This window comes from Narcine bancroftii, chromosome 10 (assembly GCF_036971445.1).
Source record: "Narcine bancroftii isolate sNarBan1 chromosome 10, sNarBan1.hap1, whole genome shotgun sequence".
Classification (NCBI taxonomy): Eukaryota; Metazoa; Chordata; class Chondrichthyes; order Torpediniformes; family Narcinidae; genus Narcine; species Narcine bancroftii.
Genome location: NC_091478.1, coordinates 93829812 through 93844196, shown reverse-complemented (window position 1 = coordinate 93844196; position 14385 = coordinate 93829812). Strand labels below are relative to the sequence as shown.

Genomic DNA, 14385 nt, shown 5'->3' with positions numbered 1-14385 from the left:
AGTGGTGGAGGCCGGTCATTGGTTGCATTTAAGGCTGAGATTGATGTTCCTGATTAGCCAAAAGATCAAAGTTTATGGGGAGAAGCCGTGGGAGTTGAGTGGGGGGGACTTGATGGGCTGAATGGCTCCTATGTCTTGTGGTCTTTTCGCCGTTTCCCATTGGTTTCCTTCTCCGCGACGCCATTGACTGTAAATCTCGCCGCTCCCATTGGCTTATTTCCCCACATTCCGATTGGCTCCCACTTCACAGTCCAATTGGCTGTCACTTCACCCAGGCTGTTGGGCGGCTGGGACGTGGGAGATGGCGGGCGAGCTGCTGCTTCGGTCCGGGCCACTGGAGCTCTTCCTGCGGGACCGGGGCTGGCACCGAGTGCGGGCCGAGCTGCGACAGAGCAGCCTGCGGCTGAGCAGCGAGGAGCCGAAGCCCGAGGCTGACCCCTGGGATGGGCTGTCCAACGGCTCGCCGCGGCGGCGGAGCCCGAGCCCCAGCCCGGTGCACATGAGCCCGGCAGCCCCTGGCGTCGCGACCCTCGGCTGCGGCCCGACCGCTCACTCGCCCCGGGACGCCGGCGGCAGCCCGCAGCGGGGTCAGGCGGGGGAGGCGCCCGCCGACCGGGTGCGCACGGTCCGGGTGCTGAAACAGGAATCTGGCGGGCTCGGCATCAGCATCAAGGGAGGCCGCGAGAACCGAATGCCCATCATCATCTCGAAGATCTTCCGCGGGCTGGCGGCCGACCGCACCGGCGCCCTCTTCGTGGGCGACGCCATCCTCGCCGTGAACGGAGTGGGGCTGCAGGACGCCACGCATGATCAAGCGGTGCAGGCCCTGAAGAAGGCGGGCAAGGAGGTGACCCTTGAGGGTAAGAAGGGCGGCGGCGAGGTGAGGGGCCGCGCGCCCCCGGGGAGAGGAGTGGGGGGGGGGCGCGGCCCCGGAGGAGAGGAGCAGGGGGGGGAGAGGAGCAGGGGGGGGAGAGGAGCAGGGGGGGGAGAGGAGCAGGGGGGGGAGAGGAGCAGGGGGGGGAGAGGAGCAGGGGGGGGAGAGGAGCAGGGGGGGGAGAGGAGCAGGGGGGGGAGAGGAGCAGGGGGGGGAGAGGAGCAGGGGGGGGAGAGGAGCAGGGGGGGGAGAGGAGCAGGGGGGGGAGAGGAGCAGGGGGGGGAGAGGAGCAGGGGGGGGAGAGGAGCAGGGGGGGAGAGGAGCAGGGGGGGGAGAGGAGCAGGGGGGGGAGAGGAGCAGGGGGGGGAGAGGAGCAGGGGGGGGAGAGGAGCAGGGGGGGGAGAGGAGCAGGGGGGGGAGAGGAGCAGGGGGGGGGAGAGGAGCAGGGGGGGGAGAGGAGCAGGGGGGGGAGAGGAGCAGGGGGGGGAGAGGAGCAGGGGGGGGAGAGGAGCAGGGGGGGGAGAGGAGCAGGGGGGGGGAGTGGAGCAGGGGGGGGGAGTGGAGCAGGGGGGGGAGTGGAGCAAGCGGGGGCTGCGCGCACCTGGGGGGAAGCTAGTCTAGAATTAGTAGTCATAACTTCAGATAAGAATTGTGTTGCTTGGAGGATTTTGAATCTTTTGGGATTTTCTGCACTGGAGGGTTTGAAGGCTTTCGGGATGTTAAGGGTAATGATGGAGAAATATTGAGGTAAAAGTTGAGCCACGTTCTTATTGAAGCTTGACGGACTTCTTACCATGGTTGGGATGAGAGGTGTTGAGGGAGATGTCAGCTGTTCGACTTGATGTTGGAGATTGTGAGGCCAGGTTATGCAACAATTGATTGTAAGAGGTTCTCCATGTCGCTGGCTGATACCCGGAGTTGTATTAGTGTAGATGTACATCTTGTCTGCTCGGATGAATTGTGCTTTAAAAAGTTCTGTCCAATTCCGTTTATGTACAATATGATTCTATAGTTCACCAAAATTAAAAATGGTATAAAATGGACAGGTTTTTAAAGTTGGCTGAGAACCATTTCAGCCTGTGGATGTAGAATGCTCTGAAATTCATTGACCAGAATATTGGTAAAGGGAATTAACCAGCAAAATAGCTGAAAGATGATGAGTTGTATAGAAAAGGGCAGTGCAGGAACAGGTCCTTCATTCCATCTTGTCTATGCTGACTATAATGCCAATTTAAAATGCATATGGTTTATATATTCTTGCATTCCATGCCTGTTCCTGCCTGTCTAAATGCTTCATAAATGTGGCCATCGTATCTGGTTCCACCACTTCCAGGCATCTGGCACACTTTAAAAAATAAAATGTACTTCATATATCTCCTTTAAACTTTAATTGTCTCACCTTAAAGTTCTGCACTTTATAATTTGACTTTTCCAACCTGGGAAAACTATTCTATTTAGTATATCTCTGCCTCTCTTAAATTTATAAACTTCTATCAGTTCACCCTTCAGGATCTGATGCTCCAGAGAAAACAATGTTTGTCCAATTTCTCCTTTAATCCAGGAGTGAAACACAAAAGTCTGCAGACTCTATGTTTGCAGCAAACACACAGAAATGCTGGAGGAACTCAGCAGGTCTGGCAGCATCCACAGGAGATAAAGATACACGATGAACGTTGGTCATGGGTGGCTCATGTTGTTCCGCTGTTTAAGAAAGGGTCCAAATGTAAGCCTGGAAATTATAGACCTGTAAGTCTGACGTCTATGGTGGGTAGTAAGTTGATGGAAAGTGTTCTGAGGGATGGCATTTACAAATATTTGGATGAACAGGGATTGATAGGTAGTAGTCAGCATGGTTTTGTCAGGGGTAGATCATGCTCAACAAACCTTAGAGTTTTTTGAGGGGGTTACGAAAAAGATTGATGAAGGGAAGGCTGTGGATGTTATCTATTTAGACTTTAGTAAAGTTTTTGACAAAGTTCCCCACAGGAGGTTAGGTAAAAAGGTAGAGGCATTAGGTATAAATAAGGAAGTAGTGAAATGGATTCAGCAATGGTTGGATGGGAGGTGTCAGAGAGTAATGGTAGAAAATTGTTTGTCCAATTGGAGGCCGGTGACTAGAGGAGTTCCTCAGGGATCGGTCCTGGGTCTACTATTGTTTGTTATATATATTAACCATCTGAAAGAAGGGGTGGTGAATTGGATAAGTAAGTTTGCAGATGATACAAAGATTGGTGGTATTGTGGACAGTGAGGAAGATTACAGTAGCTTAAAAAGAGATATGGGAAAACTAGAGGAGTGGGCTGAGAAATGGCTGATGGAATTTAATACGGATAAGTGTGAAGTGTTGCATTTTGGAAAGGCAAATCACCACTCATGATGATGTGTTCCAGACACTCAGCTCTTTTTTTAAAAAAACTGCCCTGAAGTGGTGAGTTTGGGGGTGTGGGTGGGGGTGGGGGGGAAGATTTTGGATGTCTGCATTATCTGTGCCTTTCAAAAATACCTGTATTAGGTTACCTCTCATCCGCCATAGCTCTAAAGATAACTCAATCTTTCATCACAAAACATGTTCTCCATTCCAGGCAGCATCCTGGTAAATCTCTTCAGCAGCCTCTCCAAAACATCCACTTTCTTTCTCTAATGAGGCAACCAAAACAAAACACAATACTCTGTGTGCTCTAACCAGAGTTTTATAGAGCTACAACCTTCGATAATCTTGAACTCAATCCCCCAACTAATGAAGACCAACATACCATATGCCTTCTTAATTACCTTATCAACTTATGCAGCAACCTTGTAGGAACTATGAACTTGGACTCCAAGATCCTTCTGTTTCTCCACCCTGGTAAGAATATTGCCATTAACCTTGTATTTTGCCTTTCAGTTGATTTTCAAAAGTGTGTCTTTTCACACTTTTCAGGATTGAACTCCATTTTCCATTTCTCTGCCCAGCTCTATATCTTTTATAAGCTACAGTAGACGTTTACACACGATGTATAACTCTTCCATCCCTCATGTCATCTGCAAATTTATTGACCCACCCCTCCACCTCTTCAAGCCATTTGTAAAAATCACAAAGAGCAGGGCCCCAGAACTAGTCAACGACCTCCAGGCAGAGAACATTTGCTGTATTAACCTCTGCTTTCTGCAGACAAGCTAATTCCAAATCCATGCAGCCAAATTTCCATGGTTCCCATGGTTCATGACTTTCTGGATGAAAGGGTGGTTGTTCCTGTCCTCATGAAGTCCACAATCATCTCCTTTCTCTTGTCCATGTTGAGACTCGGGTTGTTACTCTTGCACTATATCACAAGATTTTCCACCTCTTTTGGAGTGTCTCATCGTTGTTTCTGATGAGGCCAACTACTGTTGTGTCCGGATCTGGCGATACAGTCATGGGTCAGTAGCGTGGACAGGAGCGGGCTGAGTAGCAGCCCTGAGGTGCATCAGTGCTCAGCATGTTGGTGCTCAATGTTCTGCTACCGACCCAGACAGACTGTGGTCTTTCTGTTTGGAAGAGCAGAATCTAGTTACAGAGGGGGGTGTGGAATCCCAGCAAAGACCACTTCTCCACCAGCCTCTGAGGAATGATAGTATTATACACTGAGCTGAAGTTGACGAACAGCAGCCTAGCATATGAGGCATCATTCTCCAGGTTGTCAGGATGGAGTGAAGGGATACAGCTATAGCATTGACTGTGGAACTCTTTCTTTTATAGATGAAATGGGTACAGTGTCTCTGGGAGGTGTGCTTTGATAAGTTCCATCACCAGATGCTCAAAACATTTCATAATGGTGGAGTGCTATAGTCATTGAGGCCTTTTATTGTTGCTCTCTTGGGATCAGGATGGGGGAGGCTGTCTTGATCCCTGCGGGAACAATGGATTGTTGCAGTGAGGTTTTGATGTCCACGAAGACCTCTGTCAATGGGTCTGTACAGTCCTTCAGTACCTGACCAGTATGTTATCTGGTCCCGCTGCCTTTGGTGGGTTCATCTTGGATAGGATTCTTTTTATCTTGGCCGCAGCTATGCAGAAGGCCCATTCATCAGGGGGACGTGGAGCTTTCTTTGACCTCATCCTGATCTTCTCATCAAACTGGGCATTCAGCCTGACTGGAAGGGAGGAGTCAATGTCTTTAACTTGCAAGGTTGACTTGTGATCTGTTATAGACTTGATCCCTAGCCACATGTGCCTCAATCTAACTACCAACCTACAATCAAAAATCCTCGTATATATTGAAGGGTGGGAGGAAACCCATGCAGACACATGGAGAACATATAGACAGTAGTCATGAACCTGGGTTGCTGGCAATGTAATATTCCATGTCATCTGCTATGCATTCTAATATCTCTACCACTGTAAAGCTCATTGACCCTAGTTACTTGCATGAAATCAAGATGCATATTGCCAGATGTTTAAACTGCAGGGCAGGCGGAGCATGCGGAGACAGTGCAGGACAGCCATTATGTACATGATGTAATATGTTGCCAATAAATTCATAAACTTATGAATGTTGGAACAATTACAAAGGACATCTTTGCTTTCTCCTCTTCTTCTGTTTTTCCCCCCACCACCCCCCCCCCTCACTATTAATGTGGCATGTTGACAGGTGGGATGTAGAACATGGAACTGTAAAGCACAGGAACAGGCCCTTCAGACCATGTGTCTGTGCCAAACATGATGCTCAAACCAAGCAATCTGCTACTTGCAACTGTGACAGATTATGTTATATTTTATATTATGTATAGATATGTTTTTGAAAGATTGTGGGGTTTTAGATTGGTCACAAACCCATAAACACTTCAAAAAACGATTTCATTTTAAAATGCAAGAATTATGCGCAAAGTGGTGCCTACATGTCTGCAAAGACAATAGACCCTGTCCTGAAGATTTTCACGAGTTGCAAATGGAAGGGCCCATCTCAGGAAACTGATAAGATCTCTCATTGATTTTGGGAGTCAGCAAGCTGTTTTGGTGGAGTGTGCTGTTTTGGGAAGGTAATGTGGTTTTGCAAGCAGAGAGAGTCAAACAGGTTTTTCTCTAAATGTGACAGAGAGAGAGACTGCTGGTTTTCTGCATTGGCTTTTGGAAGCTTGTTTGAAACCCTATTTTGAAGACTGGTTGAGTTCTGAGTTTAGCCTGTTCAAAGCTCTTGTAGTCCATACAAGAGGAGATGGTTGGCTATGTAATGTTTCACCTGAGATGAGGGAAACAGGAAAGGAACTCTGTGGTGATGGGGCAAATTTCTTCGGCAAGACACTGAAGTGGCTGATCGGAAGGAATCAGTTTGTGTGTGTCCAAAGAACAACAAATCTCTCTCTGAAAACAGACAAGAACCTTCCTGCGCGGTAACCATTTACCTTTCAAGCGCCAAAGCCTGGTGAAGATTTATAAATGTTTAATTCTGTGCACAGTATAAGAATTGATAACATTGAACTTGGAGGAGTGAGAAGTGAGATTGGACTGTGAATCAAAGAACTTTTCTGAACTTATACACACATTATATAAACATGCACTTAGAATTAGAAGGGGAAGTTAGGTTAAGTTAATAGTAATGTTTGATCCTGTATTTATTTTTAAAGAAAATTAAAAGTAACTTTTGTTTTTGTAAGCATTTGTCTTGGTGAATTTCTATTGCTGCTGAGTTTTGGGGTCCTCTGGGCCCGTCACACAACCAATAGATGTTCCTCCATATCCTTCATATTTATATCTATCTAGCAACCTCTTAAACATCACTATTGCATCTGCTTCTATGACTACTCCTGTCTGCCCTTTCTGGGCACTTACCATTTTAAAAATATTTGTCCCGAACATCTCATTTAAAACTTCCTGCCTCTCACCTTAAATGCATGTCCTCGTGTTTGATGATTTTACCCTGCGAAAAAGATTCTGACTATTTCTGCAATGAGGTGACTAGAATTGCACACAGTATTTAAGTGTGGCCTAACCAGAGGTTTATAACACTGCTTTAATACTCAATGCTCTGTCCAATGAAGCCAAGCATGCCTTTGATATCACCCTATCTACTTGCTTGGCCACTTTCCATGAGTTACACACCTGAACCCCCAGATCCCACTGCACATCAATGTGCAACACCTCATGCTTGTCTGGATTAAACTCCAACTGCCATTTTTCTGCCCATATCTGTAATAGGTATCTATCCTGTTATATTCTTTGATACCCCTCGACACTGTCCACAACTCCACTAATTGTTCTATATTCTGCAAGCTTACTAACCAGCCACTGACTTTCAATCAGGTATACGTTGTCTCTTACTTGACCTCTATGGCCTAATCCATGTCCTTCTTGGGACAATCTCAAAATTATTCATTTATTCTGCCCGTAAAGCAATGTTTTACTGCAAAACTGCTTACTCTAAGTTGTGAAAACTTTTGACTTTGGAAAGTCTAAGCACACCAACTGGCTTGTCAGTATCTTCTACTGGATATAGTGTCAGAAACTCCAGCAGATTTGTTAAATATGAATTTCCTTTCATAGATGCATGTTGACTGCCCACCCACTGATTATTTTCCTTAATATGTTCCAGCCCATGAGTCAGGCTAGCTTATTATGTAGTTTCCAGTTTTTTCTCTCCTGGAATTGTGAGGTTACATTTGCTGACTTTGGAAACAATTCCAAAATGTCATAGTTTCTCAGTGATGACTATTTCCAAAGTTGCCACTTCAAAGCCCATGAATGCTGTTCAATGGGCCTTGACGATATTTGCCTTTCATTCCCATTTCTTCAATAGTTTTTTTTAAATAATACTCTTTCTTTAGTTCCTCCTTCATTCTGCACCTGCAGTCTTACAACATTCCCTGGAGGTGTCCAGTGTTGTCTTATGAATGCAGGCACATTTTTAGTTTCTTTGCTATTTCCTAATTTCTAATACATTTTCACCTTATTCGCTCTCTTTATTTGCTGGGTCAAAGTCCCTCCATAACAAGTGTACCCACACCTCAAGGACTGTAGTGGTTCATGAAGGCAGTTCACATCACTCTTTCAAGGGCAATTAGAGGTGGACAAACAAGTGTTGCAAAACCCACACCCCTTGAATAAAAATCTGCAAACTTGCTAAACATGCCACCTCCACTCATCTCCAACTGTCAGGTTATTTGTAGCACTATGTTTACTGAAACCCAAGCTGCTTCTTGTGCATTCTGAAAATGCTGTGAAGGGTTAATCATGAAGCTTTCGATCTGTAATTGGTCATGTGTGACTGAAGGACATTCCTTAAATGTGGCAGCTATCTAGTCCTTTCGATTCTATGTTCCTGTGGCAAGGATGAGGATTGAATTCAACAGGAAATGGATTTTAAAATAAAATGAGAACATATTTCCTGTCACTGTGGTCACTGAAGACGAGTGAGTGAATGCTAAATGACACAGCTGGCCATCTAGGTCACAAACACAAGAGACAGACTGTGGTTAGACAGCTTGTTGTGACTCTTGAGAGGAGAGTTGAATTTCGGCCTTAGTTACTTGCACCATTTTTCCCTGCAATTGGGGGAGCTAGATGCTCAGGAAGCTGTTAGTCACTTCTGCCTGCATATGATCACATGTAGATTCATTGTCGATTAAATTCAAGTAGGAGTAAAACTAATTTTTCTAGACTGTAAAGAAACTCAGTGAATGTAAAGGAGAACCATCTACTTTTCCGGTGACATTCTAGAAGTTCTGGGTAGCCATGTTTCCACAGAAAAAAATTCCAAATTTGCAGCCTTTTGTCCAAAGAAGCATAAAAGGTAATCTATCAGATACTGATGTCCTAACTGCAGAAAATCTAGCGTAAGGGCGGTATAGTTTGTATAGTGGTTAGCAGAACATTTATTATGCCAGCGACATGAATTCGAATTGTTGCTGTCTGTAAGGAGTTTGTACATTCTGTGTTTAGGTGGATTTTTTTCAGGGTGCTCAGGTTTACTCCCACCATTCAAAATGTGCTGGGGATTGTAAGTTAATTGGGTGGCATGGGCTCATGGGCTGCAAGGGCCTGTTAACTTGTGTAAATGTAATTTAAACATTGAAAATGAATTGGAGAAATTGGGAAAATAGAAATTTGAATAAAATCCAATGAATGAGGATACCCATGGAAAGAGTAGGAACAAAAAAGATCATGTGTGAGTGGGTGTGTGTTAATTTCTTAGCAATGCTTTGCAGTTATCTTAATGAAAGAGTTAACACTGCCTGATATAGTTAAGGAGGTAATACATATATGAAATACTGGATAGGATAAGTATAGTAAAAGCGGAAGTATGAAAGGTATTAGTTTCATTGAAACTGGATAGGTTGTAAAGTCTAGATGAAGTATAACCAAGCCTTTACAAGAAGCAAATGAGGAAATTAGAGTATGAAATATCATATTTGAATATTGTTGGCTATAGGACCAGTCCCAGGTACTGGATCAGAAGATTAGATAGAATTTGGAAAACGGTGAAATAGTGGATGTCACCAGCATTGCTGAACTTTTTGTTTTGTGGAAGTTCGAGGTTGTGCAGATCTGTAAATGAGCAAGTGGAGGAAACCCAGCAGATATCTGGGTTTGGGTTCAACATTTTGAATTTCATTTTTTGGAAAAACAGCTTGATTTGAGCACTGCTTGACTACATGCTGTTCATTTTGATTTTATGATAGATCAGAAAAAAAGAGATGTGAATGTGGAAAGTCCTTGAGTAATGAGTTTCTGTGGTGGGCCTGTAGGTCCCTTGAGATTTAAATTCTTAGGTTGAAAATAATTGGTAGGGGAACATGAGGAATGCTTTTCACCTAGTGGTTTGGGGTCTGAACCTCATTTGCTGCAGGAGTGATAGAGGCAGAAAGCCTCATTATGTGGATAAGGCACTTAGATGTGTAGTGAAGAGATGTGATATGGGGAAGGCAGGTGGGATTACGGTAGATTTGATGGCTCTTTGTCCACCTTTGTAGGTTGTAGGCTGAGTGGTTGCCCCTTGCACTATTGCATTTCTAATTTCTAATCTCTCCTTGGCACATATCTTTTGAAGTTCAGTTTTTAATTTCCAAGTTTTTCATGAGGAACTGAAGATGGCAAGATGAGGAGTAGTGTATAATGGGGTGAGAGTGCATTAGCAAGTTGGTTGCAGTTTGTTCATGTATAAAGTTAGGCCCCTGATGATACATGGCTAAAGCTAGACAAAATTACAAACCATAAAGACTTGTGCTGGGTTAGTGGGAAGGACTTGGTTTCAGTCTTTACTGGTGTGCACAAATAACTTGAATATATGAAGCATTCTCAGTCAGTTCAATGCCTCAAGGTACTTCCCATTGTCAAAAATTGATGGCCATGAGCTAGTTTCAAAGGGTGAAAGGAAAGTGAAGGTGGTTAGGGAAGGAATTCTTGAATGTTGGAGCTGACAACTGATGGTACAGTGGAGAGTAGCAGAATGATTAGACATCATTAGCAGATACAAAGATTGGAGGTGTAGTGGACGGTGAGAAAGGCTTTCAAAGGTTGCAGTGGGATCTGGACTAAAAAAAAGAATGGGTTTCAAAATGGCAGATGGAATTTAATGTGGACAAGTGTGAGGTATTGCACTTTGGGAGGACTAACCAATGTAGACCATGCATAATAAACAGAAGGGCAGTGAGGAAAGTGGTAGAACAAAGGGATCTGGGAATAAGATGCAAAATTCTATGAAAGTCGTGTCACAGGTAGATAGGATTGTAAAGAGAGCTTTTGGCACATTGGACTTCGTGAATCAAAATATTAAGTGTAGGAGTTGGGTTATTATTTTAAAGTTATAAAAGACATTAATGAGGCCAAATTTGGAGTATTGTGTGCAGTTTTGATCACCTAATTGCAGGAAAGATATCAATAAGATTGAAAATGTGCAGAGAAGATTTATAAGACGAGCTGAGTTATAGGGAAAGGTTGAATAGGCTAGTACTCTATTCCCTGGAGCATCTTAGAATGAGGGGAGATTTGATAGAAGTAGACAAAATTATGAATGGTAGATAAATGGAAGCAGGCATTTTCCACTGAAGTTGGGTGAAACAAGAACAAGAGACATGAGTTAAGGGTGAAATGGAAAAAGTTTAGGGGGAACATCTTCACGCAGAATGGTGAGAGTGTGGAACAAGCTGCCAACTGAAGTGGTGAATGCAGGCTCAATTTTAACATTTAGGAAACATTTGGTCAGGTATGGAGGGACATGGACTAGGCAGAATAATAGTTTGGCACAGACTAGAAGGGCCTGATATGTGTTGTAATGTTCTATGGTTCTAGCACAGTGTTTGCAGATTCCACTGTTTCTCCAATTGTGCTATTTAGTAAGGAAACTTGTGCACATGCAGGAAGCATGTTTTAGTGAGTTTGAGAGTTGCTGAGATTGTGAATAATGACAGTTATGGAGAGATGTGTAAGAGTAGATTACTCGTGTAGATTTTGTGAATAAGCCTATCTACTGGTACAGTTTTGATACTTGCTAAGATTGAGAATAGATTGGCTTGTGTTTGAAGTTTTAGTTGTCCTTCCTTGATTTGTCCTTTTTTCTTCTAGTTACTTACATCCAGGAAGTGATGCAGTACTTTAAAAAGCCCTCATTGATTGCAGACCTTGCGTGGGACAATCTGATACCTCAGTCTCCGTATCTGGGAGGTGATGCCTCTGGTTCTCCAAGTCACAGTGCCAAAGACAGCAAGATATTTCCACTGAAGATGTGCTACGTCACGAGGAATCTGAGCATGTCTGATCCAGAGAGCAGGTTGAGAGCTTAAAATCTGTAAATAATTAAGTGTCAAACGGGTCAATGAACCAGATTCCATTTTGTGTCAGCACTTGGGGTCTTGAGCTTTATTTATAAGGCACAAAGTACAAGAGCAAGCAAGTTGCTATTGCCCTTGATGGGCTGTTGCTGGGATATGGAGCTCAATTCTGGCCGGCAACTGAGGAGAAGTATGAAGACATGGGGAGTGAAGAGTTGTTAAAAGGGATGAATGCAGGGAGAAGAGGCTTTGGTGACATGGCGAGACTGAAGAAATTATGTTCCTGGAACAGAATAACTTTGTGGTTTTTGGCAAGTTATTAAAATCATGAAAGGTCCACATACAATGAACAGAGAGTGACTTCTCATTGGTTCAAGGGCAAGGACACAGGTGGTCATCAAAAGGAATGGTGACATGAGGAACAACTGGTTTTTGCAGCTAATGGTGCACATCTGGAATGTGCTGAAGGGTTGGGGTAATGGTGAACAGTGCAGTTCTGGCCTTCAAAGGGGAGTTGGATGGGAACTTGAAAGAACAAAGAACTGCAGGAGAAAGTGGCCAGGGAGAGGTTTTGGTCAGCCCTGGTGGAACCTTTGTGATTCTGTCACTAATCCCCTGCACCTGTTGTAACACACTGATACATCCTCAGTATAGCAACATGCCCTTCAACTCTCACTAATGCTCCTTTGTACTCCACAACCCTCATTAACTGAATCTTGCAGTTCCCACTGAAAGAGGCAGAAAAACCTGAGTCACTCGCTAACATTATAACTGCTTCTCACCTCTCACTCATCTTTAATTTCCTGTACATTAAAGTATATCCTGTATGATTCATTACAATCTTCTGATGTACATCGCATCTCTGACTGTGACATTAAATGTGCTTATTGTAATCTTTAACCTAGATGGGCGAGACCTTAATGAATACTTGTTTGGATTTTTTTTGTGGAGAAGGTTGTAGAAGTTTGGGTCATGTAGTGAATGAGTAGTATGTCATGGACCCTCTCCAAATTGCGAAAGACGAATGATAGTTTTAAAGCAAGTAGATTGGCTGGTATGTTTGTCATCTTTGCATGGAGCATTGAGTACAAAAGAAAGGTCATGCTGCAGCTCTATAAATCTTTGGCTAGGCTACACTGTGTGCAGTTCTGCGCACCCTATAAGAGAACAGATATGGAGGCTTTGGAAAGGGTACGGAAGACATTGACCAGTATGTTGCCTGGATTAGAGACTATGAGCGATGGGGAGAGGTTGGAAAAATGGGTTATTTTTAACTGGAGTGTAGGAGGTTTTTACGCAGAGTAGTGGGTGCCTGGAGTGGGCTGCCGGAAGAGGTGGTGGAAGCACATATAATATTTAAGAGGATTCTAGATTGACACATGAAAATTCAGGAAAGAGGAGATATGGTTTATTGTGCAAGTAGCAGAGTTTTGATTTAATTCAGCCCTTGTGGGCTGAAGGGCTTGTTTTGGTGATGTGCATTTCTATATTGAAGCCTGGCACTATGGGAAGCTGGCATTGATATAAGTATCATAGTTGGGTGAAGAACCAAAAACTTGAAGGATGGTTAATGTAATTTATGAAGGACTGTAAGGGCTGACCAGGGCCTCCCCCCCTGCCCCCCCCCAACACAGAAAGTACAGGGTTCCCCTCATCCTCACCACCACCACAGCAGCCTCTGCAACCAACATATCATTCTCTACAATTTCTTCCACCTACAAATGGATCGACCACCAAACATATCTTTCACTCATCTCTGTAGGGACAACTCCCTCCACTCCTTTGTACACTTATCGCTTCCCACCAATCACCTCCCCAGTAACTACCTCTATGACTACGAGACGTGTTGCATTTGCATCTCCTCCTTCCATTCAGGAAACAGTCCTAAGTGAAACAAGACTTCACATGTAAATCTATACTACAATCCTGTGCTCCTGATGTGACTTTCTCTACACAGGGGAGAACCATAGATTATTACAGCATGGAAACGGGCTCTTCCAATCTCTGCCAAACTATTCATACATCTGCTTAATCCCACTGACCTGAAACTAGTTCATATTCCTCCATACTCTTCCCATCCATGTCCAAATCTTTCTCACTGAAGGGCCTGTCGACAGCTCCACCAGCCACTTTTTTGTAAAAGCGAAAATGCTTTCATAAAAGCGAACACCGGTTTCTTTCTAAAAGCAAATTTGCATGAAGCAGGTATCCGTAAAGCAGGGTATACCATCTGTATTCCCAAATCCCTCTTCCACCGTACTCCTCAATGATCTGCCATTTTAAATTCCACCTTCAGTTTAAATTCCATACGGAATATTTTGTAGGATCAAGAACCAAGATCCATTTATTGTGTATGTCCTACTTTGGTTTGTCCTTCGGTTGGTCCAGATCCAATCTAAGTTTTGAAAGCCTTCCTTGCTGTCCACTACACCTTTGTGATGTCTGCGAACTTGCTGATCCAATTTACCACAATATCATCCAGATCGTTGATTATAGACAACAATGGACTCAGCACTGATTCCCTGAGGTACATCAATAGTCACGGGCCTCCAGTCTGAGAGTCAATCATCTACTACTCTCTGGCTTCAAGGTTCCTTTTATTGTCACATAATAATACATAAAAATGTTATATACATAATATACTTTTGTCTTCTGTAAGACAATCAACAAATTGCCATGAGCATTGCCAGGCACCCCTTACAATAAGACAAAGAGAAGCAAAAGAATTTCCCTTCAGTGGCACTGAATGTCCGTGAATTTGCCTCCAGTGCTCCTGTAGCCTCAGCAGC

At 44.1% G+C, this 14385-nt stretch overlaps 1 protein-coding gene across 1 annotated transcript in view; it reads left to right on the top strand.

Moving 5' to 3' along the window:
• The first annotated feature begins 287 nt into the window (after positions 1-287).
• Positions 288-14385, top strand: part of sntb2 (syntrophin, beta 2) — a 33538-nt gene continuing 19440 nt past the window's right edge. Inside the window, exons 1-2 of the mRNA XM_069901912.1 lie at positions 288-860; positions 11391-11595. Of these exons, the coding sequence (XP_069758013.1) occupies positions 302-860; positions 11391-11595 (764 nt within the window). The 5' untranslated portion in view covers positions 288-301. The remainder of the gene's footprint in view (positions 861-11390; positions 11596-14385) is intronic.